This window comes from Oncorhynchus kisutch, unplaced genomic scaffold, assembly GCF_002021735.2.
Source record: "Oncorhynchus kisutch isolate 150728-3 unplaced genomic scaffold, Okis_V2 scaffold3306, whole genome shotgun sequence".
In the NCBI taxonomy this organism is placed as follows: Eukaryota; Metazoa; Chordata; class Actinopteri; order Salmoniformes; family Salmonidae; genus Oncorhynchus; species Oncorhynchus kisutch.
The window spans coordinates 410,213-435,097 of record NW_022265251.1 but is presented as its reverse complement, the minus strand read 5'-3'; the positions used below and the strand labels follow the sequence as shown (position 1 = coordinate 435,097).

At 43.4% G+C, this 24,885-nt stretch overlaps 2 protein-coding genes across 7 annotated transcripts; one reads left to right on the top strand and one right to left on the bottom strand.

The window, feature by feature from the left end:
- The first annotated feature begins 355 nt into the window (after positions 1 to 355).
- On the top strand, positions 356 to 4,436 carry LOC116371479 (protein-lysine N-methyltransferase EEF2KMT-like). Of its 4 annotated transcripts, none has more exons than XM_031820373.1 (8): positions 356 to 764; positions 894 to 956; positions 1,086 to 1,166; positions 1,347 to 1,448; positions 1,728 to 1,861; positions 1,931 to 2,469; positions 3,364 to 3,513; positions 4,155 to 4,436. In XM_031820373.1, exons 1-8 carry the CDS (start codon positions 639 to 641, stop codon positions 4,253 to 4,255), a joined length of 1,296 nt encoding a protein of 431 aa, XP_031676233.1. In that variant the 5' UTR covers positions 356 to 638; the 3' UTR covers positions 4,256 to 4,436. The 4 variants fall into 4 exon arrangements, with proteins under 4 accessions (XP_031676233.1, XP_031676232.1, XP_031676234.1 ...); XM_031820374.1 differs by having other exon boundaries at positions 358 to 764; positions 2,201 to 2,469; XM_031820375.1 differs by having other exon boundaries at positions 359 to 764; positions 2,225 to 2,469.
- On the bottom strand, positions 4,392 to 23,237 carry LOC116371478 (chitobiosyldiphosphodolichol beta-mannosyltransferase). 3 transcript variants are annotated; one of them, XM_031820368.1, is made up of 13 exons: positions 22,660 to 22,991; positions 22,417 to 22,494; positions 21,580 to 21,683; positions 18,859 to 19,007; positions 17,334 to 17,423; positions 15,726 to 15,836; positions 14,012 to 14,133; positions 12,597 to 12,635; positions 11,546 to 11,605; positions 8,474 to 8,584; positions 8,046 to 8,160; positions 5,509 to 5,584; positions 4,392 to 5,292 (listed from the first exon to the last, which is right to left on the bottom strand). In XM_031820368.1, exons 1-13 carry the CDS (start codon positions 22,949 to 22,951, stop codon positions 5,155 to 5,157), a joined length of 1,485 nt encoding a protein of 494 aa, XP_031676228.1. In that variant the 5' UTR covers positions 22,952 to 22,991; the 3' UTR covers positions 4,392 to 5,154. The 3 variants fall into 3 exon arrangements, with proteins under 3 accessions (XP_031676228.1, XP_031676229.1, XP_031676230.1); XM_031820369.1 differs by lacking the exons at positions 4,392 to 5,292; positions 5,509 to 5,584 and adding an exon at positions 8,237 to 8,370 and having other exon boundaries at positions 8,054 to 8,160; positions 22,660 to 23,000; XM_031820370.1 differs by lacking the exons at positions 4,392 to 5,292; positions 5,509 to 5,584; positions 8,046 to 8,160; ... (3 more) ...; positions 14,012 to 14,133; positions 15,726 to 15,836 and adding an exon at positions 15,924 to 16,671 and having other exon boundaries at positions 22,660 to 23,237.
- Positions 23,238 to 24,885: the final 1,648 nt, after the last annotated feature.

Sequence of the window (24,885 nt, the reverse complement as noted above, 5' to 3'; positions counted from 1 at the left end):
CTGTTGAATGAAGAACAACTGTAGAGGTGTTATCTTCTCTGAATGACACTGCAGGAAAAGAGCGGGCTGAAAAAGCTTTAGACAAGTAGATATTATAAGTAACCCACATCCACTGTCCATAATATCTTACACCCTTGTGCACACAGCTTGTTCATTCAGACGAGATCTTAATTCCACCTGAAATGTCAAAGAAAGTCACATTTCAGAAGAATAGCTATGTCCTTATGCAGCTTTAGTAGGCTACATTATCCTAATCTGGCACATTTTGGGTGCTTCGTTTATTTGGGATGACAGTTGTGGAGGCAGAGATAACACAGACAGGGGAGTGGTCTCAAACAGTAGACTTGTATCAACAACTTCAAGGGTTGCACTGAGAACAGTAGGCCCACAGATACAGGTTCTATTGGGAAATAAATACAGCTCTCATCTCATTGTAAACGTTTTCTCATTTGTACTTTCTTCAAAAAAGAAGATGTTATCGCGTTACTGTCTGTCGTGATTATACTACATTGACCATCAGGCATTGCGACAGGAGGAATGCTTCTTGGGTAAAAGAGGAAGACAACAAACTCAGGGAAACACGTGGCCAGCCTGTGGTTTAGTGTAATTCAATTCTCGGTTGGTTGAAAATTAACGAAATGTATCTGTCTAAGGATCAGACCGACAAAACCGAAGTCACGTGCATAAGGAATAGAGCAGACGTTATATATGACTTTAAAGTCTCCTTTTTCACTATGGGTCAATTGCCAAATTTCCCATGGAATGTAAGTAGCGGGGCTGCTTGCATGTTGTACTGTAGGGTCTGCATCATAAATTAAATGTTTTTTTCTTATTGTTTAGGAATAGTAAGACATGAATACAGATATAACATCATTTATTGTTGTTTTCTACAGTTGCTTGAAAGGGAGCTCGAGAACGACAGCTCATCAGAACTTATTCTAGACATTCTAAAGCAGGTATCGCCTGTCAAAAGCATGGCTTTTTTTTTTTTATGTCGCACCTATATAGTTAAATATATAGAAACAGTACATTGGATTACCGAGTTGGAAAGCACACTAACAATGACTAATGTCACCTGTTTCCAGACATGCCTTCATCCACTCTGTTGTAAACATCCTCCCTCGGTAAGATATAGGAGACTGTTTCTGTCTCAGCTCATCAAAAGGGTGAGTTTAAAAAAAATCTGATATTTTTTTGTCTGGTATCATTCTGTCAGAAAATAGTTCACTCTTGTACTGGTGCATTTAAAAAGGCAATTCTTACACGTTTCACATGAATACAATAAAGTAGAAGTATATTAGTAAAGCAAACAACAGTAATGTGATGCTTCTCTTCCCTGTGTGCAGCATGAAGCCAGTGGGAGGGAGCCCCTGGATGAGCTCTATGATGCACTGGGGGAAGTCCTGGGGGTAGAGGAGGGGACAGAGTGCTACAAGAGCTATTTACTGGTACTACACACACACACCACATTGTATTCTATATTTTGCAGACGCTCTTATCCTGAACAACTTCCAGTAGTGAGTGAATACATTGTTTTCGTACTGGTCCCCCGTGGGAATTGAACCCACAACCCTGGCGTTGCAAGCACCACGCTCTACCAGCCGAACCACACGGGACCTCTATTTTATCCTTTAAAATAATACAATTATTATTAAATTCAAGATTATTTTAATAAAATTTTAATTTTAATATTTACCGTACGTGTGTGTGTGTGTGTGTGTGTGTAGCCGTGTGGAGAAGCAGTGAGTCTATCAGAGAGTACAGCTGTGATCTCTGAAGGAACTACAGGCCTGGTCACATGGGAGGCAGCTCTTTACCTCGCAGAATGGGCTCTGGAGAACACACACCTCTTCACTGACAGGTTGGTACACTACTGTGTGTGTTCTGTCATTGTGTTCTGTCTGGAGAACACACACCTCTTCACTGATAGGTTGGTACACTACTGTGTGTGTTCTGTCATTGTGTTCTGTCTGGAGAACACACACCTCTTCACTGATAGGTTGGTACACTACTGTGTGTGTTATGTCATTGTGTTCTGTCTACAACTCATGCTGTGGTTACTACTCGTAATCTCAAGGTGTGTGTTTATTGTGAGTGTCCTCTCCCTGTGTGTGTGTGTCCTCTCCCTGTGTGTGTCCTCTCCCTGTGTGTGTGTCCTCTCCCTGTGTGTGTGTCCTCTCCCTGTGTGTGTGTGTGAGAGTGTCCTGTCTCTGCTCTCCTACAGGACAGTCCTAGAGCTGGGCAGTGGTGTAGGGTTGACTGGTATAGCAGTGTGTAGGTCCTGCAGTCCCTCCAGCTATGTGTTCAGTGACTGTCACCTCAGCGTTCTACATAGACTGAGGGACAACGTCCAGCTCAATGGGCTGGACAACCAGAACTCTCCCAGAGTGAGTGTGGAGCATCTGGACTGGGAGGAGGTGACAGAGAAGCAGCTGAGAGAGATCGGAGCCGCCACGGTCATCGCTGCAGGTAGGAACATGGTCTGGCTCTATTCTATTCAATCCGTAAAGCTGAAGATCCTCTTTAAAGGAAATGTTCCCTCTGTCGAGACTTCCTTCACAATAAATACTGCATATGTCGACTCGGTCAGAAATGACCTTTACATTTGTATGCAGATCTTCTGCGATGCTTTGGCGATATGGATTGAATCCAGCCTTTAATTACAAGAAAAGTATATATTTCTCAAAATATATTATTAGTTAGCCAGTTACCTGGCAGTTACCTGGTAGTTACCTGGCTGTTACCTGGTAGTTACCTGGCTGTTACCTGGTAGTTACCTGGCTGTTACCTGGTAGTTACCTGGTAGTTACCTGGTAGTTACCTGGCTGTTACCTGGTAGTTACCTGGCTGTTACCTGGTAGTTACCTGGCTGTTACCTGGTAGTTACCTGGTAGTTACCTGGCTGTTACCTGGTAGTTACCTGGCTGTTACCTGGTAGTTACCTGGTAGTTACCTGGCTGTTACCTGGTAGTTACCTGGCTGTTACCTGGTAGTTACCTGGCTGTTACCTGGTAGTTACCTGGCTGTTACCTGGTAGTTACCTGGTAGTTACCTGGCTGTTACCTGGTAGTTACCTGGCTGTTACCTGGTAGTTACCTGGCTGTTACCTGGTAGTTACCTGGCTGTTACCTGGTAGTTACCTGGCTGTTACCTGGTAGTTACCTGGCTGTTACCTGGTAGTTACCTGGCTGTTACCTGGTAGTTACCTGGCAGTTACCTGGCTGTTACATGGTAGTTACCTGGCTGTTACCTGGCTAACTAATTGATCCAGCTTTCTGGAACAGCCCCCCGGGTGCTGGTGAGGGATCAAATGTGTTTCCTAATTCTGTCAGCTAACATATCCTGTTGTGTCCTGTGTAATAGACGTAGTTTATGATCCAGATATCATTGGCTGTCTGGTGAAGCTTCTCTCTAAGATCCTGAGGTGTTCGGCCAATGGCAGCCCTCCTGATGTCTACATCTCCTCCACCATCAGAAACCCCGACACATATAACAGTTTTAAACACCAGCTAGGTCAGTACTAAACCTAGAGCTTTGAGAGAACTAAATGAAAATAGCTTTACAAGTTTAATGTATCATTAGTAGTAAACCAACTGCTTCAAAGAGCAGCTGAGTGAGGAGACTCTCCAACCCATAGATACTGTAGAGGATGAATCTCAATAGTCTTTAAGTGGACTCGTCACCTTGTATGCCAGGTTACAGTGAAGTTCTAGGTGACAACTGATGTAAATAAGGGCTTTATAAATACATGTGATTGATCTAGTCCATCTCCACTGTTCTGGAGAGATCTAATCGTATAGCCTTGGATGAATTCCTTTCCTGATGCATCTATAATTATAAACATCTGAAACTGATGCATTTATAATTATAAACATCTGAAACTGATGGATCTATAATTATAAACATCTGAAACTGATGGATCTATAATTATAAACATCTGAAACTGATGGATCTATAATTATAAACATCTGAAACTGATGGATCTATAATTATACACATCTGAAACTGATGGATCTATAATTATAAACATCTGAAACGGATGGATCTATAATTATAAACATCTGAAACTGATGGATCTATAATTATAAACATCTGAAACTGAAGGATCTTTCCAGATGGATCTATAATTTCTCCTTTGTTTTTCTCTCCCACAGAAAGTTCTGGAATCCAACATGAGGTCATGACAGGACCAGTGACCCATGTGTTCTTTTACAACAGACAAGCCACCATAGAGATGATCAAACTCTACATATAATAACTGCATCCTATTCCCATTGTAAGTGCACTACTTTTGACCAGGGTCCATAGGGCTGTGGTCAAAAGTAGTGCACTAGATAGGGAATAGGGTTCCATTTGGGATGCACACAATATAAGACCAAGCCAGAACCAGATGTGTATTACTGTGTAATAAAGTCTTTATTTACATCAAATATTTACATTGTGTGGAAAATATCCCATTTATACATTCAAGTGTTGTTTAAGAGGAGAATCAAAACGGCCTGGAATGAAGAGATCCACAGAAGGAGAGAGAGAAATGGGGAGAGAGAGAGAGAGCAGAGGAAAGACTAGCCTGATGTAACGATCTCTCTTTACGACAGGTCCTCAAAGTGGACCATGTGGCAGTTGGTAGCAGGTAGCCTAGCGGTTCAGAGCAGGTAGCCTAGCGGTTCAGAGCAGGTAGCCTAGCGGTTCAGAGCAGGTAGCCTAGCCGTTCAGAGCAGGTAGCCTAACGGTTCAGACCAGGTAGCCTAGCCGTTCAGAGCAGGTAGCCTAGCCGTTCAGAGCAGGTAGCCTAGCCGTTCAGAGCAGGTAGCCTAGCCGTTCAGAGCAGGTAGCCTAGCCGTTCAGAGCAGGTAGCCTAGCCGTTCAGAGCAGGTAGCCTAGCCGTTCAGAGCAGGTAGCCTAGCGGTTAAGAGCGTTGGGCCAGTAACCGAAAAGTCACTGGTTTGAATCCCGAAGCTGACTAGGTGAAACATCTGTGGATGTGCCCTTGAACAAGGCACTTAACCCTAATTGCTCCTGTAAGTCGCTCTGGATAAGAGCGTCTGTTAAAATGTTCAAGATTGGAGGCTCAAGAAGTGGGTTTGAGACGGAGCGAAGATGTAGAGAGGGGATGAGTCAGCTGCTGTAAAGAGGTCTGTCTAACAGGGGGAGTCAGGGTGCAGTGAGGAGAGGCAGGACGTTCTGGTCCCAGTTCTGGTCCCACCGCTGCCCCCCACTGGCCCGGAGGTTCCTCCTGAACTGACCCAGTTTGCCCTCATCCTCACAGTCAGGGAAGTCCCACAGCAGAGACTGGAGAGACACAACACAGGTTTTATAAAACAGGTAGATTGGATCCTGGCTAAAACAGCCATGTGTATATCAGACCATATACCACTATCACAGGAACTGATTACAGTCAGATAAGACAGATGGCAGTTGACAGGATCATACCACTGGGAAGTGATGTGGTATAAATCAGGGGTTTCTGTATCTCCTCAGCTGAACAATAGTATTATATTACTGTACCTTGAGCTGTCCAGATAGTTCCTCAGAGTCTTTGAAGATCAACCCGTTCTCCTCGTGTTTCACCAGCTCATGTAGACTACACAGGAGAATATAACAGAGTTAACAGAGAGACTGACAACACAGGAGAATATAACAGAGTTAACAAGAGAGACTGACAACACAGGAGAATATAACAGAGTTAACAAGAGAGACTGACAACACAGGAGAATATAACAGAGTTAACAAGAGAGACTGACAACACAGGAGAATATAACAGAGTTAACAAGAGAGAGACTGACAACACAGGAGAATATAACAGAGTTAACAAGAGAGAGACTGACAACACAGGAGAATATAACAGAGTTAACAAGAGAGACTGACAACACAGGAGAATATAACAGAGTTAACAAGAGAGACTGACAACACAGGAGAATATAACAGGGTTAACAAGAGAGACTGACAACACAGGAGAATATAACAGAGTTAACAAGAGAGAGACTGACAACACAGGAGAATATAACAGGGTTAACAAGAGAAACTGACAACACAGGAGAATATAACAGAGTTAACAGAGAGACTGACAACACAGGAGAATAACAGAGTTAACAGAGAGACTGACAACACAGGAGAATATAACAGGGTTAACAGAGACTGACAACACAGGAGAATATAACAGAGTTAACAGCAGAGACTGACAACACAGGATAATATAACAGAGTTAACAGCAGAGACTGACAACACAGGAGAATATAACAGGGTTAACAAGAGAGAGACTGACAACACAGGAGAATATAACAGGGTTAACAAGAGAGACTGACAACACAGGAGAATATAACAGAGTTAACAAGAGAGAGACTGACAACACAGGAGAATATAACAGAGTTAACAGAGAGACTGACAACACAGGAGAATATAACAGGGTTAACAGAGACTGACAACACAGGAGAATATAACAGGGTTAACAGAGACTGACAACACAGGAGAATATAACAGAGTTAACAGCAGAGACTGACAACACAGGAGAATATAACAGAGTTAACAGCAGAGACTGACAACACAGGAGAATATAACAGAGTTAACAAGAGAGAGACCGACAACACAGGAGAATATAACAGGGTTAACAACAGAGAGACTGACAACACAGGAGAATATAACAGGGTTAACAGAGACTGACAACACAGGAGAATATAACAGGGTTAACAGAGACTGACAACACAGGAGAATATAACAGAGTTAACAGCAGAGACTGACAACACAGGAGAATATAACAGAGTTAACGAGAGAGACTGACAACACAGGAGAATATAACAGGGTTAACAACAGAGAGACTGACAACACAGGAGAATATAACACGGTTAACAACAGAGACTGACAACACAGGAGAATATAACAGGGTTAACAGAGAGACTGACAACACAGGAGAATATAACAGGGTTAACAGAGAGACTGACAACACAGGAGAATATAACAGAGTTAACAACAGGGAGACTGACAACACAGGAGAATATAACAGGGTTAACAATGGATCGCAATCGACACGCTGCAGTTTGGTCCGACTCTCCTTCATCACCACTAGAAAGCCGTAACAGGTTTAGAGTATTCCCTCAGCAGTAGAAGGTGACCCAGGGTTTAGAGTATTCCCTCAGCAGTAGAAGGTGACCCAGGGTTTAGAGTATTCCCTCAGCAGTAGAAGGTGACTGTTGACCCAGGGTTTAGAGTACTCCCTCAGCAGTAGAAGGTGACTGTTGACCCAGGGTTTAGAGTATTCCCTCAGCAGTAGAAGGTGACTGTTGACCCAGGGTTTAGAGTATTCCCTCAGCAGTAGAAGGTGACCGTTGACCCAGGGTTTAGAGTATTCCCTCAGCAGTAGAAGGTGACCCAGGGTTTAGAGTATTCCCTCAGCAGTAGAAGGTGACCCAGGGTTTAGAGTATTCCCTCAGCAGTAGAAGGTGACCCAGGGTTTAGAGTATTCCCTCAGCAGTAGAAGGTGACCCAGGGTTTAGAGTATTCCCTCAGCAGTAGAAGGTGACTGTTGACCCAGGGTTTAGAGTATTCCCTCAGCAGTAGAAGGTGACTGTTGACCCAGGGTTTAGAGTATTCCCTCAGCAGTAGAAGGTGACTGTTGACCCAGGGTTTAGAGTATTCCCTCAGCAGTAGAAGGTGACCCAGGGTTTAGAGTATTCCCTCAGCAGTAGAAGGTGACTGTTGACCCAGGGTTTAGAGTATTCCCTCAGCAGTAGAAGGTGACCGTTGACCCAGGGTTTAGAGTATTCCCTCAGCAGTAGAAGGTGACCCAGGGTTTAGAGTATTCCCTCAGCAGTAGAAGGTGACCCAGGGTTTAGAGTATTCCCTCAGCAGTAGAAGGTGACCCAGGGTTTAGAGTATTCCCTCAGCAGTAGAAGGTGACTGTTGACCCAGGGTTTAGAGTATTCCCTCAGCAGTAGAAGGTGACTGTTGACCCAGGGTTTAGAGTATTCCCTCACCAGTAGAAGGTGACAGCACAGACAGTGTGTGTGGACATTGTATCAGAAGGTGCCTATTAAAGAGTCCTGTCTCACCAGTAGAAGTGGATGGCACAGACAGGCAGACAGCAGCCAAACATGTCCACCACCTTCATAGGCAGGTCCAGACCACTGGACGACTTATGGAGACAAACACCCAGATCTGCTGAGCCTGGGACAGGGAGAACATACAGAACATCAGTACACACACACACACGCAGAGCCTGGGACAGGGAGAACACACTAACCTAGCAGAACAGGGTAGTCCTCTGCCTCCAGCCATGGAGTACAGACCTGCTGAGCCTGGGACAGAGAGAACACACTAACCTAGCAGAACAGGGTAGTCCTCTGTCTCCAGCCATGGAGTACAGACCTGCTGAGCCTGGGACAGGGAGAACACACTAACCTAGCAGAACAGGGTAGTCCTCTGTCTCCAGCCATGGAGTACAGACCTGCTGAGCCTGGGACAGGGACAACACACTAACCTAGCAGAACAGGGTAGTCCTCTGCTTCCAGCCATGGAGTACAGATCTTCACGTGCTCAAAGCTCAGGGTGTCGATCAGCTTCCTGTAGTGGTCCTTCTGAGGACCCTTACCTGGTCTCACACACACACACACAGGGAATTGAAACAACACGTATCTAGGGTTAACAGTATAGGACCGACAACAATTGTAAAGGTTTTTCCTCAGTTGGTTTAATCTAGCAACAACAGGTTAGTTGATAATGTCATTGTTTTGTGAGGATTCTCAATCAAATCACATTTATTCATAAGGCCCCTTTTTACATCAGCATTTGACACAAATGCTGGCAGCTCAATTATGATATTTTGCCCTATTATTGGATCTGATTGGTCAAAAGACTTGATCTGATTGGTTAAAAGACTTGATCTGATTGGTCAAAAGAGTTCATCTGATTGGTCAAAAGACTTCATCTGATTGGTCAAAAGACTTCATCTGATTGGTCAAAAGACTTCATCTGATTGGTCAAAAGACTTCATCTGATTGGTCAAAAGACTTCATCTGATTGGTCAAAAGACTTCATCTGATTGGTCAAAAGACTTCATCTGATTGGTCAAAAGACCAAATCAGACGCAGCATGTCAAAGTCCTTTACTGTAATCCGGCCTGGACCATAAAGACATGCAGTATACTGTCAACACTATAGTTACCTGTGATGACACAGACCTGCAGTACACTGTCAACACTATAGTTACCTGTGATGACACAGACCTGCAGTACACTGTCAACACTATAGTTACCTGTGATGACACAGACCTGCAGTACACTGTCAACACTATAGTTACCTGTGATGACACAGACCTGCAGTACACTGTCAACACTATAGTTACCTGTGATGACACAGACCTGCAGTACACTGTCAACACTATAGTTACCTGTGATGACACAGACCTGCAGTACACTGTCAACACTATAGTTACCTGTGATGACACAGACATGCAGTACACTGTCAACACTATAGTTACCTGGACCATAAAGACCTGCAGTACACTGTCAACCCTATAGTTACCTGTGATGACACAGACCTGCAGTACACTGTCAACACTATAGTTACCTGTGATGACACAGACCTGCAGTACACTGTCAACACTATAGTTACCTGTGATGACACAGACATGCAGTACACTGTCAACACTATAGTTACCTGTGATGACACAGACCTGCAGTACACTGTCAACACTATAGTTACCTGTAATGACACAGACCTGCAGCATTTCACTGTCAACACTATAGTTACCTGTGATGACACAGACCTGCAGTACACTGTCAACACTATAGTTACCTGTGATGACACAGACATGCAGACACTGTCAACACTATAGTTACCTGGACCATAAAGACCTGCAGTACACTGTCAACCCTATAGTTACCTGTGATGACACAGACCTGCAGTACACTGTCAACACTATAGTTACCTGTGATGACACAGACCTGCAGTACACTGTCAACACTATAGTTACCTGTGATGACACAGACCTGCAGTACACTGTCAACACTATAGTTACCTGTGATGACACAGACATGCAGTGTACTGTCAACACTATAGTTACCTGTAATGACACAGACCTGCAGCATTACACTGTCAACACTATAGTTACCTGTGATGACACAGACCTGCAGTACACTGTCAACACTATAGTTACCTGTGACCACACACACCTGCAGCAGTACACTGTCAACACTATAGTTACCTGTGATGACACAGACCTGCAGCATTACACTGTCAACACTATAGTTACCTGTGATGACACAGACCTGCAGCATTACACTGTCAACACTATAGTTACCTGTGATGACACAGACCAGCAGTACACTGTCAACACTATAGTTACCTGTGATGACACAGACCTGCAGTACACTGTCAACACTATAGTTACCTGTAATGACACAGACCTGCAGCATTACACTGTCAACACTATAGTTACCTGTGATGACACAGACCTGCAGCATTACACTGTCAACACTATAGTTACCTGTGATGACACAGACCTGCAGCATTACACTGTCAACACTATAGTTACCTGTGATGACACAGACCTGCAGCAATACACTGTCAACACTATAGTTACCTGTGATGACACAGACATGCAGTACACTGTCAACACTATAGTTACCTGGACCATAAAGACCTGCAGTACACTGTCAACCCTATAGTTACCTGTGATGACACAGACCTGCAGTACACTGTCAACACTATAGTTACCTGTGATGACACAGACCTGCAGTACACTGTCAACACTATAGTTACCTGTGATGACACAGACATGCAGTACACTGTCAACACTATAGTTACCTGTGATGACACAGACCTGCAGTACACTGTCAACACTATAGTTACCTGTAATGACACAGACCTGCAGCATTACACTGTCAACACTATAGTTACCTGTGATGACACAGACCTGCAGTACACTGTCAACACTATAGTTACCTGTGACCACACACACCTGCAGCAGTACACTGTCAAAACTATAGTTACCTGTGACCACACACACCTGCAGCAGTACACTGTCAACACTATAGTTACCTGTGATGACACAGACCTGCAGTACACTGTCAACACTGTAGTTACCTGGACCATAAAGACCTGCAGTACACTGTCAACACTATAGTTACCTGTAATGACACAGACCTGCAGCATTACACTGTCAACACTATAGTTACCTGTGATGACACAGACCTGCAGCATCACACTGTCAACACTATAGTTACCTGTGATGACACAGACCAGCAGTACACTGTCAACACTATAGTTACCTGTGATGACACAGACCAGCAGTACACTGTCAACACTATAGTTACCTGTGATGACACAGACCTGCAGCAATACACTGTCAACACTATAGTTACCTGTAATGACACAGACCTGCAGTACACTGTCAACACTATAGTTACCTGTGATGACACAGACCTGCAGCATTACACTGTCAACACTATAGTTACCTGTGATGACACAGACCTGCAGCATCACACTGTCAACACTATAGTTACCTGTGATGACACAGACCTGCAGCAATACACTGTCAACACTATAGTTACCTGTGATGACACAGACCAGTGAGGGAAGAGAGGCTCCTGCTTCCACAAACCCCTCGTAGTCTGGTAGAGAAAACACACAAGGTTAATACAAGGGCTTGTATCCCAAACAGCACCCTACTCCCCATGTAGTGCACTACCTTTTGACCAGAGCCCCATGGGCCCTAAGAGGACACCACTGAGAGGTCTCTTTCCTTTCTCTCTTAGAATCACTGATAAGACATGATTGGGAGGGAGGGAGGGAGGGAGGGAGGGAGGGAGGGAGGGAGGGAGGGAGGGAGGGAGGAAGGAAGGAAGGAAGGAAGGAAGGAAGGAAGGAAGGAAGGAAGGAAGGAAGGAAGGAAGGAAGGAAGGAAGGAAGGAAGGAAGGAAGGAAGGAAGGAAGGAAGGAAGGAAGGATGGATGGATGGATGGATGGATGGATGGGTGGGTGGAAGGAAGGAAGGATGGATGGATGGATGGATGGATGGGTGGGAGGAAGGATGGATGGATGGATGGATGGATGGGTGGGTGGGTGGGAGGAAGGAAGGAAGGATGGATGGATGGATGGGTGGGAGGAAGGATGGATGGATGGGAGGAAGGATGGATGGATGGGTGGGAGGAAGGATGGATGGATGGATGGAGGAAGGATGGATGGGAGGAAGGATGGATGGATGGGTGGGAGGAAGGAAGGATGGGAGGGAGGATGGATGGATGGGAGGATAGATGGATGGGAGGATAGATGGATGGGAGGAAGGATGGGAGGGAGGATGGATGGGAGGGAGGATGGGAGGGAGGATGGATGGATGGATGGGAGGATGGATGGATGGGAGGGAGGAAGGATGGATGGGAGGAAGGATGGGAGGGAGGATGGATGGGAGGAAGGATGGATGGGAGGGAGGATGGATGGATGGGAGGGAGGGAGGATGGGAGGGAGGATGGATGGGAGGGAGGATGGGAGGGAGGGAGGATGGGAGGGAGGATGAATGGATGGGAGGGAGGAAGGAAGGATGGGAGGATGGATGGATGGGAGGGGGGATGCTCTTTAAAATGGGGCCCAACTGGTAATGATTACCTTCCAGAGCCTTCAGCAGAATGGAGAAGTCCTCATCCTCTGTTGAACACAGACAGGGGAAACAGTGAGACACCCTAACAAGTGTTTACATCTGACAGCTGTGTGTACTTACGTTGTACCACATGTCAACTAAACACATAAAATACAATCCTGGCTCTAACACAGGAAAACTCTAGCCTGATCCCTGACCTGACTCCAAACAGAATATAACCTGGCTCTAACACAGGAAACCTCTAGCCTGATCCCTGACCTGACTCCAAACAGAATGTAATCCCCATCCTGACCTGACTCCAAACAGAATATAACCTGGCTCTAACACAGGAAACCTCTAGTCTGACCCCCATCCTGACCTGACTCCAAACAGAATATAACCTGGCTCTAACACAGGAAACCTCTAGTCTGATCCCCATCCTGACCTGACTCCAAACAGAATATAACCTGGCTCTAACACAGAAAACCTCTAGTCTGACCCCCATCCTGACCTGACTCCAAACAGAATATAACCTGGCTCTAGTCTGATCCCCATCCTGACCTGATTCCAAACATAATGTAATCTGGCTCTAGTCTGATCCCCATCCTGACCTGACTCCAAACAGAATATAATCCCCATCCTGACCTGACTCCAAACAGAATATAATCCCCATCCTGACCTGACTCCAAACAGAATATAATCCCCATCCTGACCTGACTCCAAACAGAATATAATCCCCATCCTGACCTGACTCCAAACAGAATATAATCCCCATCCTGACCTGATTCCAAACAGAATATAATCCCCATCCTGACCTGATTCCAAACAGAATGTAATCTGTCTCTAATCTGATCCCCATCCTGACCTGACTCCAAACAGAATATAATCCCCATCCTGACCTGACTCCAAACAGAATATAATCCCCATCCTGACCTGATTCCAAACAGAATGTAATCTGTCTCTAATCTGATCCCCATCCTGACCTGACTCCAAACAGAATATAATCCCCACCCTGACCTGACTCCAAACAGAATGTAACCTGGCTCTAGTCTGATCCCCATCCTGACCTGATTCCAAACAGAATGTAATCTGGCTCTAGTCTGATCCCCATCCTGACCTGACTCCAAACAGAATATAATCCCCATCCTGACCTGATTCCAAACAGAATGTAATCTGGCTCTAGTCTGATCCCCATCCTGACCTGACTCCACACAGAATGTAATCTGGAGCGATCAGGATGTTTGGACGAGGCTAGAACTGCTCTCGAGGTAAGAAAAACAATTAAGATTGGGGTAAAAATCCAGAAAAACTTCCCATTTAAACTGAATAAAATGCAGAGTCTCCTGCTGCGTACGAAATGGCACCCTATTCCCAACTTTTGACCAGAGCCCTATGGAGAATAGGGTGCCATTTGGGACTCAAACTGTGCCTGTGGGGTACTGACCGGTCCAGCTGGTGCTGCTGATCAGTAGGGCAGGTCGACCTGAGGTCAAAGTCACAGAAAGGTCACTGGGGTCACGACATGAAAACGCTGTTCTCTCTGTCTCATCACCAGGGCGCTCACCACTGTAACAGACACAGGGGTTATAACATGTGTTATAACATGTCTATGATCGTGTAATATATATATATTTTTATGATAGTTCTTTATCTCTCCAATATAAACAGAAACACAGGGGTTATAACATGCGTTATGACATGTCTGTTAAATGTATTTGATAGAGTAATGACATTATAATAACTGTTCCTTATACTGTTAAAAGGCAAAGAAGGCAGCCCAAGACCGGCAACGTTGGATAACTATAGTACAGGCCCTGTGTTCCTCCAGAACCAAGAGGATAACTATAGTACAGGCCCTGTGTTCCTCCAGAACCAAGAGGATAACTGTAGTACAGGCCCTGTGTTCCTCCAGAACCAAGAGGATAACTATAGTACAGGCCCTGTGTTCCTCCAGAACCAAGAGGATAACTATAGTACAGGCCCTGTGTTCCTCCAGAACCAAGAGGATAACTGTAGTACAGACCCTGTGTTCCTCCAGAACCAAGACGATAACTATAGTACAGGCCCTGTGTTCCTCCAGAACCAAGAGGACAACTATAGTACAGGCCCTGTGTTCCTCCAGAACCAAGAGGACAACTGTAGTACAGGCCCTGTGTTCCTCCAAGAACCAAGAGGATAACTGTAGTACAGGCCCTGTGTTCCTCCAGAACCAAGAGGATAACTATAGTACAGGCCCTGTGTTCCTCCAGAACCAAGAGGATAACTATAGTACAGGCCCTGTGTTCCTCCAGAACCAAGAGGACAACTGTAGTACAGGCCCTGTGTTCCTCCAGAACCAAGAGGATAACTGTAGTACAAGCCCTGTGTTCCTCCAGAAAGAGGATAACTGTAGTACAGGCCCTGTGTTCCTCCAGAACCAAGAGGATAACTATAGTACAGGCCCTGTGTTCCTCCAGAACCAAGAGGATAACTGTAGTACAGGCCCTGTGTTCCTCCAGAACCAAGAGGATAACTATAGTACAGGCCCTGTGTTCCTCCAGAACCAAGAGGATAACTGTAGTACAGGCCCTGTGTTCCTCCAAGAACCAAGAGGATAACTATAGTACAGGCCCTGTGTTCCTCCAGAACCAAGAGGATAACTATAGTACAGGCCCTGTGTTCCTCCAGAACCAAGAGGATAACTATAGTACAGGCCCTGTGTTCCTCCAGAACCAAGAGGATAACTATAGTACAGGCCCTGTGTTCCTCCAGAACCAAGAGGATAACTGTAGTACAGGCCCTGTGTTCCTCCAAGAACCAAGAGGATAACTATAGTACAGGCCCTGTGTTCCTCCAGAACCAAGAGGATAACTATAGTACAGGCCCTGTGTTCCTCCAGAACCAAGAGGATAACTGTAGTACAGGCCCTGTGTTCCTCCAAGAACCAAGAGGATAACTATAGTACAGGCCCTGTGTTCCAGCAGAACCAAGAGGATAACTATAGTACAGGCCCTGTGTTCCAGCAGAACCAAGAGGATAACTATAGTACAGGCCTTGTGTTCCTCTAGAACCAAGAGGATAACTATAGTACAGGCCCTGTGTTCCTCCAAGAACCAATAGGAAAACTTTAGTGAGGGATAGTCTTGGCCAGCCTCATCAACAGACTATACTGGACTCACCAGACCCGGAACTGAGGAATTGTCTTGGCCAGCCTCATGAACAGCTGGTGCTTTAGGTCTACTGAAGTCTCCTTGAAGATAGCAGGTGGCTTGTCATACAATGTGGTCGCCCTATAGGAGGAGGATAAGACAGGTGGCTTGTCATACAATGTGGTCGCCCTATAGGACGAGGATAAGACAGGTGGCTTGTCATACCATGTGGTCGCCCTATAGGAGGAGGATAAGACAGGTGGCTTGTCATACAATGTGGTCGCCCTATAGGAGGAGAATAAGACAGGTGGCTTGTCACACAATGTGGTCGCCCTATAGGAGGAGGATAAGGCAGGTGGCTTGTCATACCATGTGGTCGCCCTATAGGAGGATAAGACAGGTGGCTTGTCATGTGGTCGCCCTATAGGAGGATAAGACAGGTGGCTTGTCACATAATGTGGTCGCCCTATAGGAGGAGGATAAGACAGGTGGCTTGTCATACAATGTGGTCGCCCTATAGGAGGAGAATAAGACAGGTGGCTTGTCACACAATGTGGTCGCCCTATAGGAGGAGGATAAGACAGGTGGCTTGTCATACAATGTGGTCGCCCTATAGGAGGATAAGACAGGTGGCTTGTCATACAATGTGGTCGCCCTATAGGAGGATAAGACAGGTGGCTTGTTATACAATGTGGTCGCCCTATAGGAGGATAAGACAGGTGGCTTGTCATACAATGTGGTCGCCCTATAGGAGGAGGATAAGACAGGTGGCTTGTCACACAATGTAGTCGCCCTATAGGAGGAGGATAAGGCAGGTGGCTTGTCATACAATGTGGTCGCCCTATAGGAGGATAAGACAGGTGGCTTGTCATACAATGTGGTCGCCCTATAGGAGGATAAGACAGGTGGCTTGTCATACAATGTGGTCGCCCTATAGGAGGATAAGACAGGTGGCTTGTCATACAATGTGGTCGCCCTATAGGAGGAGGATAAGACAGGTGGCTTGTCACACAATGTAGTCGCCCTATAGGAGGAGGATAAGGCAGGTGGTTTGTCATACAATCCCTATAGGGATTAGGGATTAGTCATGACCAAGGGGTTAGTCAAGGCCAAGGGGTTAGTCATGACCAAGGGGTTAGTCATGACCAAGGGGAAGAGATACGGATAGGGGGGATAGATTCAGACTCCCCACTGCATCTGTCTGTCCCTCCGTCCGTCTATCTGTGTCTCTCCGTACGTCTATCTATCTGTCCGTCTACCTGTCTGTCTGTACGTCTGTCTCTCCGTCCGTCTATCTGTCTGTACGTCTGTCTGTCTGTCTGTCTCTCCGTCCGTCTATCTGTCTGTACGTCTGTCTGTCTGTCTCTCCGTCCGTCTATCTATCTCTCCGTCCGTCTATCTGTGTCTATCTGTCTCCCCGTCCGTCTATCTGTCTGTACGTCTGTCTATCTGTCTGTACGTCTGTCTGTCTGTCTCTCCGTCCGTCTATCTATCTCCCCGTCCGTCTATCTGTGTCTGTCTGTACGTCTGTCTATCTGTGTCTGTCGTTCCGCCCGTCTATCGATGTCTGTCTGTACGTCTGTCTATCTACGGATGGATTGATTGACAGACGGATGTTGAAAGGAAAACAATCCTTACCTGATGTTCCAGTTGTTCTGGAGGTCTTTCTTCATAGCGTTGGTGACACAAAGGTTATGGCTGGAGAGTCGCCCAAACAACTGCTCATACCTGCCAGAGACAGGAACATGGGTCCTATTCATTAATGCACACCGTAGCTAAACAGTCTGCAACAATTTCTTGGGACAAATTCAGGTAGGTCCCTCCCTGATCTGTCCGTTTAGTTCCCAACTGAAGAAGACCATGTTCATGCAAAGCTGTAGATACATTCAGAAAGTATTCAGACCCCTTGACTTTTTCCACATTTGTTACAGAGATGGTTGTCCTTCTGGAAGGGTGTCCCCTTTCCACAGAGGAACTCTAGAGCTCTGTCAGAGTGACCATCGCGTTTCTTGGTCACCTCGATGACCAGGGCCCTTCTCCCCTGATTGCTCAGTTTGGTCGTGTGTCCAGCTCTAGGAAGAGTTTTGGTTGTTCCAAACTTCTTCCACTAAAGAATGATGGAGGCCACTGTGGTCTCGGGAACCTTCAATGCTGCAGACATGGTACCCTTCCCCAGATCTGTGCCTCGACACAATCATGTCTCAGAGCTCTACGGACATGCTCGGACATGCACTGTCAACTGTAGGACTTTGTATAGACAGGTTTGTGCCTTTCCAAATCATGTCCAATCAATTGAATTTACCACAGGTGGACTCCAATCAAGTTGTAGAAACATCTCAAGGATGATCAATGGAAACAGGATGCACCTGATCTAAAATTGAAGTCTCATAGCAAAGGGTCTGAATACTTATGTAAATACATTTTGTTTGTTTGTACATTTTGCAACGTTTTCCCAAAAACTATTTTTGCTTTGTCATTTTGGGGTATTGTGATGTCATTATGGGGTATTGTGATGTCATTATGGGGTATTGTGATGCCATTATGGGGTATTGTCATGTCATTATGGGGTATTGTGATGTCATTATGGGGTATTGGATGTCATTATGGGGTATTGTCATGTCATTATGGGGTATTGTCATGTCATTATGGGGTATTGTCATGTCATTATGGGGTATTGTCATGTCATTATGGGGTATTGTGATGCCATTATGGGGTATTGTCATGTCATTATGGGGTATTGTCATGTCATTATGGGGTATTGTGATGTCATTATGGGGTATTGTGATGTCATTATGGGGTATTGGATGTCATTATGGGGTATTGTCATGTCATTATGGGGTATTGTGATGTCATTATGGGGTATTGTGATGTCATTATGGGGTATTGTGATGTCATTATGGGGTATTGTGATGCCATTATGGGGTATTGTCATGTCATTATGGGGTATTGTGATGTCATTATGGGGTATTGTGATGTCATTATGGGGTATTGTGATGTCATTATGGGGTATTGTGTGTAGATTGAAGAGGATTTTTGTTTATTTAATCCATTTTATAATAAGCCTGTAATGTAACAAAATGTGGAGAAGGGGTCTGAATACTTTCCGAATGCACTGTATTGAATAGGGATCTATTTGAGACTCAGCCATGGTGATGTTACTGACCACTGTGCCAGCCTGACAATGGGGTGGTCCGGGCCGTGTGAGAGGGCCATGATGGTGTAGCCGTAGTTGTGCCAGTCAATGATGAACCTGGATCCTCTCAGACCACACACCAGCCACGTCACCACTATACTGGGCAGTCCTGGAGGATTCTGGGGGAGGAAGAGGTCAATAACACACCAGCCACGTCACCACTATACTGGGCAGTTCTGGAGGATTCTGGGGGAGGAAGAGGTCAATAACATACCAGCCACGTCACCACTATACTGGGCAGTCCTGGAGGATTCTGGGGGAGGAAGAGGTCAATAACACACCAGCCACGTCACCACTATACTGGGCAGTCCTGGAGGATTCTGGGGGAGGAGGCAAGTACAACTGAACAGAATAGAATAAGAATAGAAGTAGAATATAATTTAAAGAAGTAGAATAGAACACAATAGAACAGAATAGAATGAATAGAATAAGAATAGAATTAGAATAGAACACAATAGAACAGAATAGAATGAATAGAATAAGAATAGAATTAGAATAGAACACAATAGAACAGAATAGAATGAATAGAATAAGAATAGAATTAGAATAGAACACAATAGAACAGAATAGAATGAATAGAATAAGAATAGAAGTAGAATAGAATTTAAAGAAGTAGAATAGAACACAATAGAACAGAATAGAATAGAATGACAGATCAGGTCCTTAATAAACACTATTAAAACCAACATTAAATTCACCCTTTACTAAAGCAAAACACATTAACAGGATCCTAACAGTTGTTTTGGGGGGAAATCACAGCAGTATCTGTAGATGTCTCAGGACACAAACAGGATCCTAACAGTTGTTTGGGGGGAAATCACAGCAGTATCTGTAGATGTCTCAGGACACAAACAGGATCCTAACAGTTGTTTTGGGGGGAAATCACAGCAGTATCTGTAGATGTCTCAGGACACAAACAGGATCCTAACAGTTGTTTTGGGGGAAATCACAGCAGTATCTGTAGATGTCTCAGGACATATGACATGATAGGTTACAGAACAGAACAGAATAAATGAAAGTTCACAGGTTTTTCTGCAAGTTCGTACAGTCAATAAGTAGGAATGTTTACATTATGTTTATGGTATTGTAGTAGAAACACCTGCATGAGAATATAGAACACACACACACACACACACACACACACACACACACAGCAGAGTGTATTGTAGTAGAAACACCTGCATGAGAATATAGAACACACACACACACACACACACACAGCAGAGTGTATTGTAGTAGAAACACCTGCATGAGAATATAGAACACACACACACACACACACACACACACACACACACACACACACACACACACACAGCAGAGTGTATTGTAGAACTATACCTGCATGAGAATATAGGACACACACACACACACACACACACACACACACACACACACACACACACACACACACACACACACACACACACACACACACACACACAGCAGAGTGTATTGTAGAACTATACCTGCATGAGAATATAGGACACACACACAGCAGAGTGTATTGTAGAACTATACCTGCATGAGAATATAGGACACACACACACAGCAGAGTGTATTGTAGAACTATACCTGCATGAGAATATAGAACACACACACACAGCAGAGTGTATTGTAGAACTATACCTGCATGAGAATATAGAACACACACACACACACACACAGCAGAGTGTATTGTAGAACTATACCTGCATGAGAATATAGGACACACACACACACACACACAGCAGAGTGTATTGTAGAACTATACCTGCATGAGAATATAGAACACACACACACACACACACACACAGCAGAGTGTATTGTAGAACTATACCTGCATGAGAATATAGGACACACACACACACACACACAGCAGAGTGTATTGTAGAACTATACCTGCATGAGAATATAGAACACACACACACACACACACAGCAGAGTGTATTGTAGAACTATACCTGCATGAGAATATAGAACACACACACACACACACACAGCAGAGTGTATTGTAGAACTATACCTGCATGAGAATATAGAACACACACACACACAGCAGAGTGTATTGTAGAACTATACCTGCATGAGAATATAGAACACACACACACACACACACAGCAGAGTGTATTGTAGAACTATACCTGCATGAGAATATAGAACACACACACACACACACACAGCAGAGTGTATTGTAGAACTATACCTGCATGAGAATATAGGACACACACACACACACACACAGCAGAGTGTATTGTAGAACTATACCTGCATGAGAATATAGGACACACACACACACACACACAGCAGAGTGTATTGTAGAACTATACCTGCATGAGAATATAGGACACACACACACACACACACAGCAGAGTGTATTGTAGAACTATACCTGCATGAGAATATAGAACACACACACACACACACACAGCAGAGTGTATTGTAGAACTATACCTGCATGAGAATATAGGACACACACACACACACACACAGCAGAGTGTATTGTAGAACTATACCTGCATGAGAATATAGGACACACACACACACACACACACACACACACACACACACACACACACACAGCAGAGTGTATTGTAGAACTATACCTGCATGAGAATATAGGACACACACACAGCAGAGTGTATTGTAGAACTATACCTGCATGAGAATATAGGACACACACACACAGCAGAGTGTATTGTAGAACTATACCTGCATGAGAATATGGGACTGGACATCAGTCTTCAATAACACCAGGAGAAGCTGCAGGGACTGGAGAATCACCTTGGTAACATAGCTCACCATCCTAGGACCCACTGGAAACAGACAGACAGATGGATTTTCGTCTCAGTGCTCTCTGGTAGTGGCTCTCAGAACCAGGCTATATTATGGCATAGATTCAAGACCTAACTACTGTTATACAACCAGTGATTAGTAATGGAATGAATAAATATACAGTAATATAGTATGCATATACAGTAATATAGTATAAATATACAGTAATATAGTATAAATATACAGTAATATAGTATGCATATATGGTATCAATAAATATATGGTAATAATAAATATACAGTAATATAGTATACATATACAGTAATATAGTATACATATACAGTAATATAGTATAAATATACAGTAATATAGTATAAATATACAGTAATATAGTATACATATACAGTAATATAGTATACATATACAGTAATATAGTATACATATATGGTATCAATAAATATATGGTAATAATAAATATACAGTGATATAGTATAAATATACAGTAATATAGTATACATATACAGTGATATAGTATAAATATACAGTAATATAGTATAAATATACAGTGATATAGTATACATATATGGTATCAATAAATATATGGTAATATGGTATAAATATATGGTAATATGGTATTAATATACGGTAATATGGTATAAATATATGGTAATATGGTATTAATATATGGTAATATGGTATTAATATATGGTAATATGGTATAAATATACGGTCATGGTAATTGTTGTAAACTCCTTTCCAGATCAGTTCCAGTACCTTGGAGTCCTTTAAGTTCTGTGATTGGGATGATTGTGATCCTCTCATCTCCAATCACATCCTGATGAGGCTTGGTACCTGACAATAACCACAACATGTTGTCACAGTAGAGAAGAAGAGTCAGAAGGGCTCGAGTTGGCAAGAGCAGAAACAAATCTGGGACCCGGCTAGCAGGGAGACCACAAATTAAATTATAGCTCCATGCTTATTTGTACATATAACACAATCAATCTATTCATTTACCAGGGAATCCAACAAACGTTACGCTGTATCCGTGTTTGCTGAGTGAAAGGGCATGGTACTGCATGCGAGGGCTGCGTCCGATATCCCCCAGAACCAGCACACATACACGCCGCTCCGTCAACGCGTCTCTTCTCCGTAACTTCCGCAATAACTGGGACACCAACACGGCAGTAACAGTAACGGAGACCAGTGTCCATAGTGCATTTAAAGTGGTCAGGTAAAACCCTGCCAGTAACGCGAAACCTATCAGTGAAATTGTCACTAGAGTCATAGATTCACCGGCATCCGCCATGTTTGTTGTGACTGATGACGTGTCTCAGTGTGACGTGACGGGGGAGGAGGGGTTCAACTAGGATTTAAAGGTACCGTGCACCTACGGTGTAATCATTAGACCAAACATTTGTTCAACTAAAACGACAGTCTCTAATGCACAAAATCAGGTACCCCCTCCCCTCCTCGTTACGTTCCGTTTGCTTCCTTTTAAGAAATGTTTTCCCATAGAATTGTATTTTACATTTCGGGACTCGTGCCGCGTTCAAAACAACTGTGAATCTCCGACTTCCGACTTCAGTGCGTTCCTGACAACTTGGAACTCGTAAAAAAACGAGCTCTGACTGGTAAAATTCTATAGTTAAATGCAAAGAGCAACCATGTGTACATATTGACGTTTCCCAAGAGGGTTGTACATGGAACCCAAAATGGGGACAGTCGAATAACCTGTTTGAATACCTTTTTTCTAAAAGTGTAGCCGACCAGTGATGATTAATTACTGTAACTACAGAGATTCTATTAAACTACAGGTACTATAGAGACTCTATTAAACTACAGGTACTATAGAGATTCTATTAAACTACAGGTACTATGTAACTATATGACTGTAACTACAGACTACAGGTACTATGTAACTATATGACTGTAACTATAGAGATTATATTAAACTACAGGTACTATGTAACTATATGACTGTAACTACAGAGACTCTATTAAACTACAGGTACTACAGAGATTCTATTAAACTACCGGTACTATGTAACTATATGATTGTAACTACAGAGACTCTATTAAACTACAGGTACTATGTAACTATATGACTGTAACTACAGGTACTATGTAACTATATGACTGTAACTACAGAGACTCTATTAAACTACAGGTACTACAGAGACTCTATTAAACTACAGGTACTATGTAACTATATGACTGTAACTACAGAGACTCTATTAAACTACAGGTACTATGTAACTATATGACTGTAACTACAGAGACTCTATTAAACTACAGGTACTATGTAACTATATGACTGTAACTACAGGTACTATGTAACTATATGACTGTAACTACAGAGACTCTATTAAACTACAGGTACTATAGAGATTCTATTAAACTACAGGTACTATGTAACTATATGACTGTAACTATAGAGACTCTATTAAACTACAGGTACTACAGAGATTATATTAAACTACAGGTACTATGTAACTATATGACTGTAACTACAGGTACTATGTAACTATATGACTATAACTACAGAGACTCTATTAAACTACAGGTACTATGTAACTATATGACTGTAACTATAGAGATTCTATTAAACTACAGGTACTATGACTGTAACTACAGAGATTCTATAAAACTACCGGTACTATGTAACTATATGACTGTAACTACAGAGACTCTATTAAACTACAGGTACTATGACTGTAACTACAGAGATTCTATTAAACTACAGGTACTATGACTGTAACTACAGAGATTCTATTAAACTACAGGTACTATGTAACTATATGACTGTAACTACAGAGATTCTATTAAACTACAGGTACTATGTAACTATATGACTGTAACTACAGACTACAGGTACTATGTAACTATATGACTGTAACTATAGAGATGATATTAAACTACAGGTACTATATAACTATATGACTGTAACTACAGGTACTATGTAACTATATGACTGTAACTACAGAGACTCTATTAAACTACCGGTACTATGTAACCATATGACTGTAACTACAGGTACTATGTAACTATATGACTGTAACTACAGAGATTCTATTAAACTACAGGTACTATGTAACTATATGACTGTAACTACAGAGATTCTATTAAACTACAGGTACTATGTAACTATATGACTGTAACTACAGAGATTCTATTAAAATACTGGTACTATGTAACTATATGACTGTAACTACAGGTACTATGTAACTATATGACTGTAAC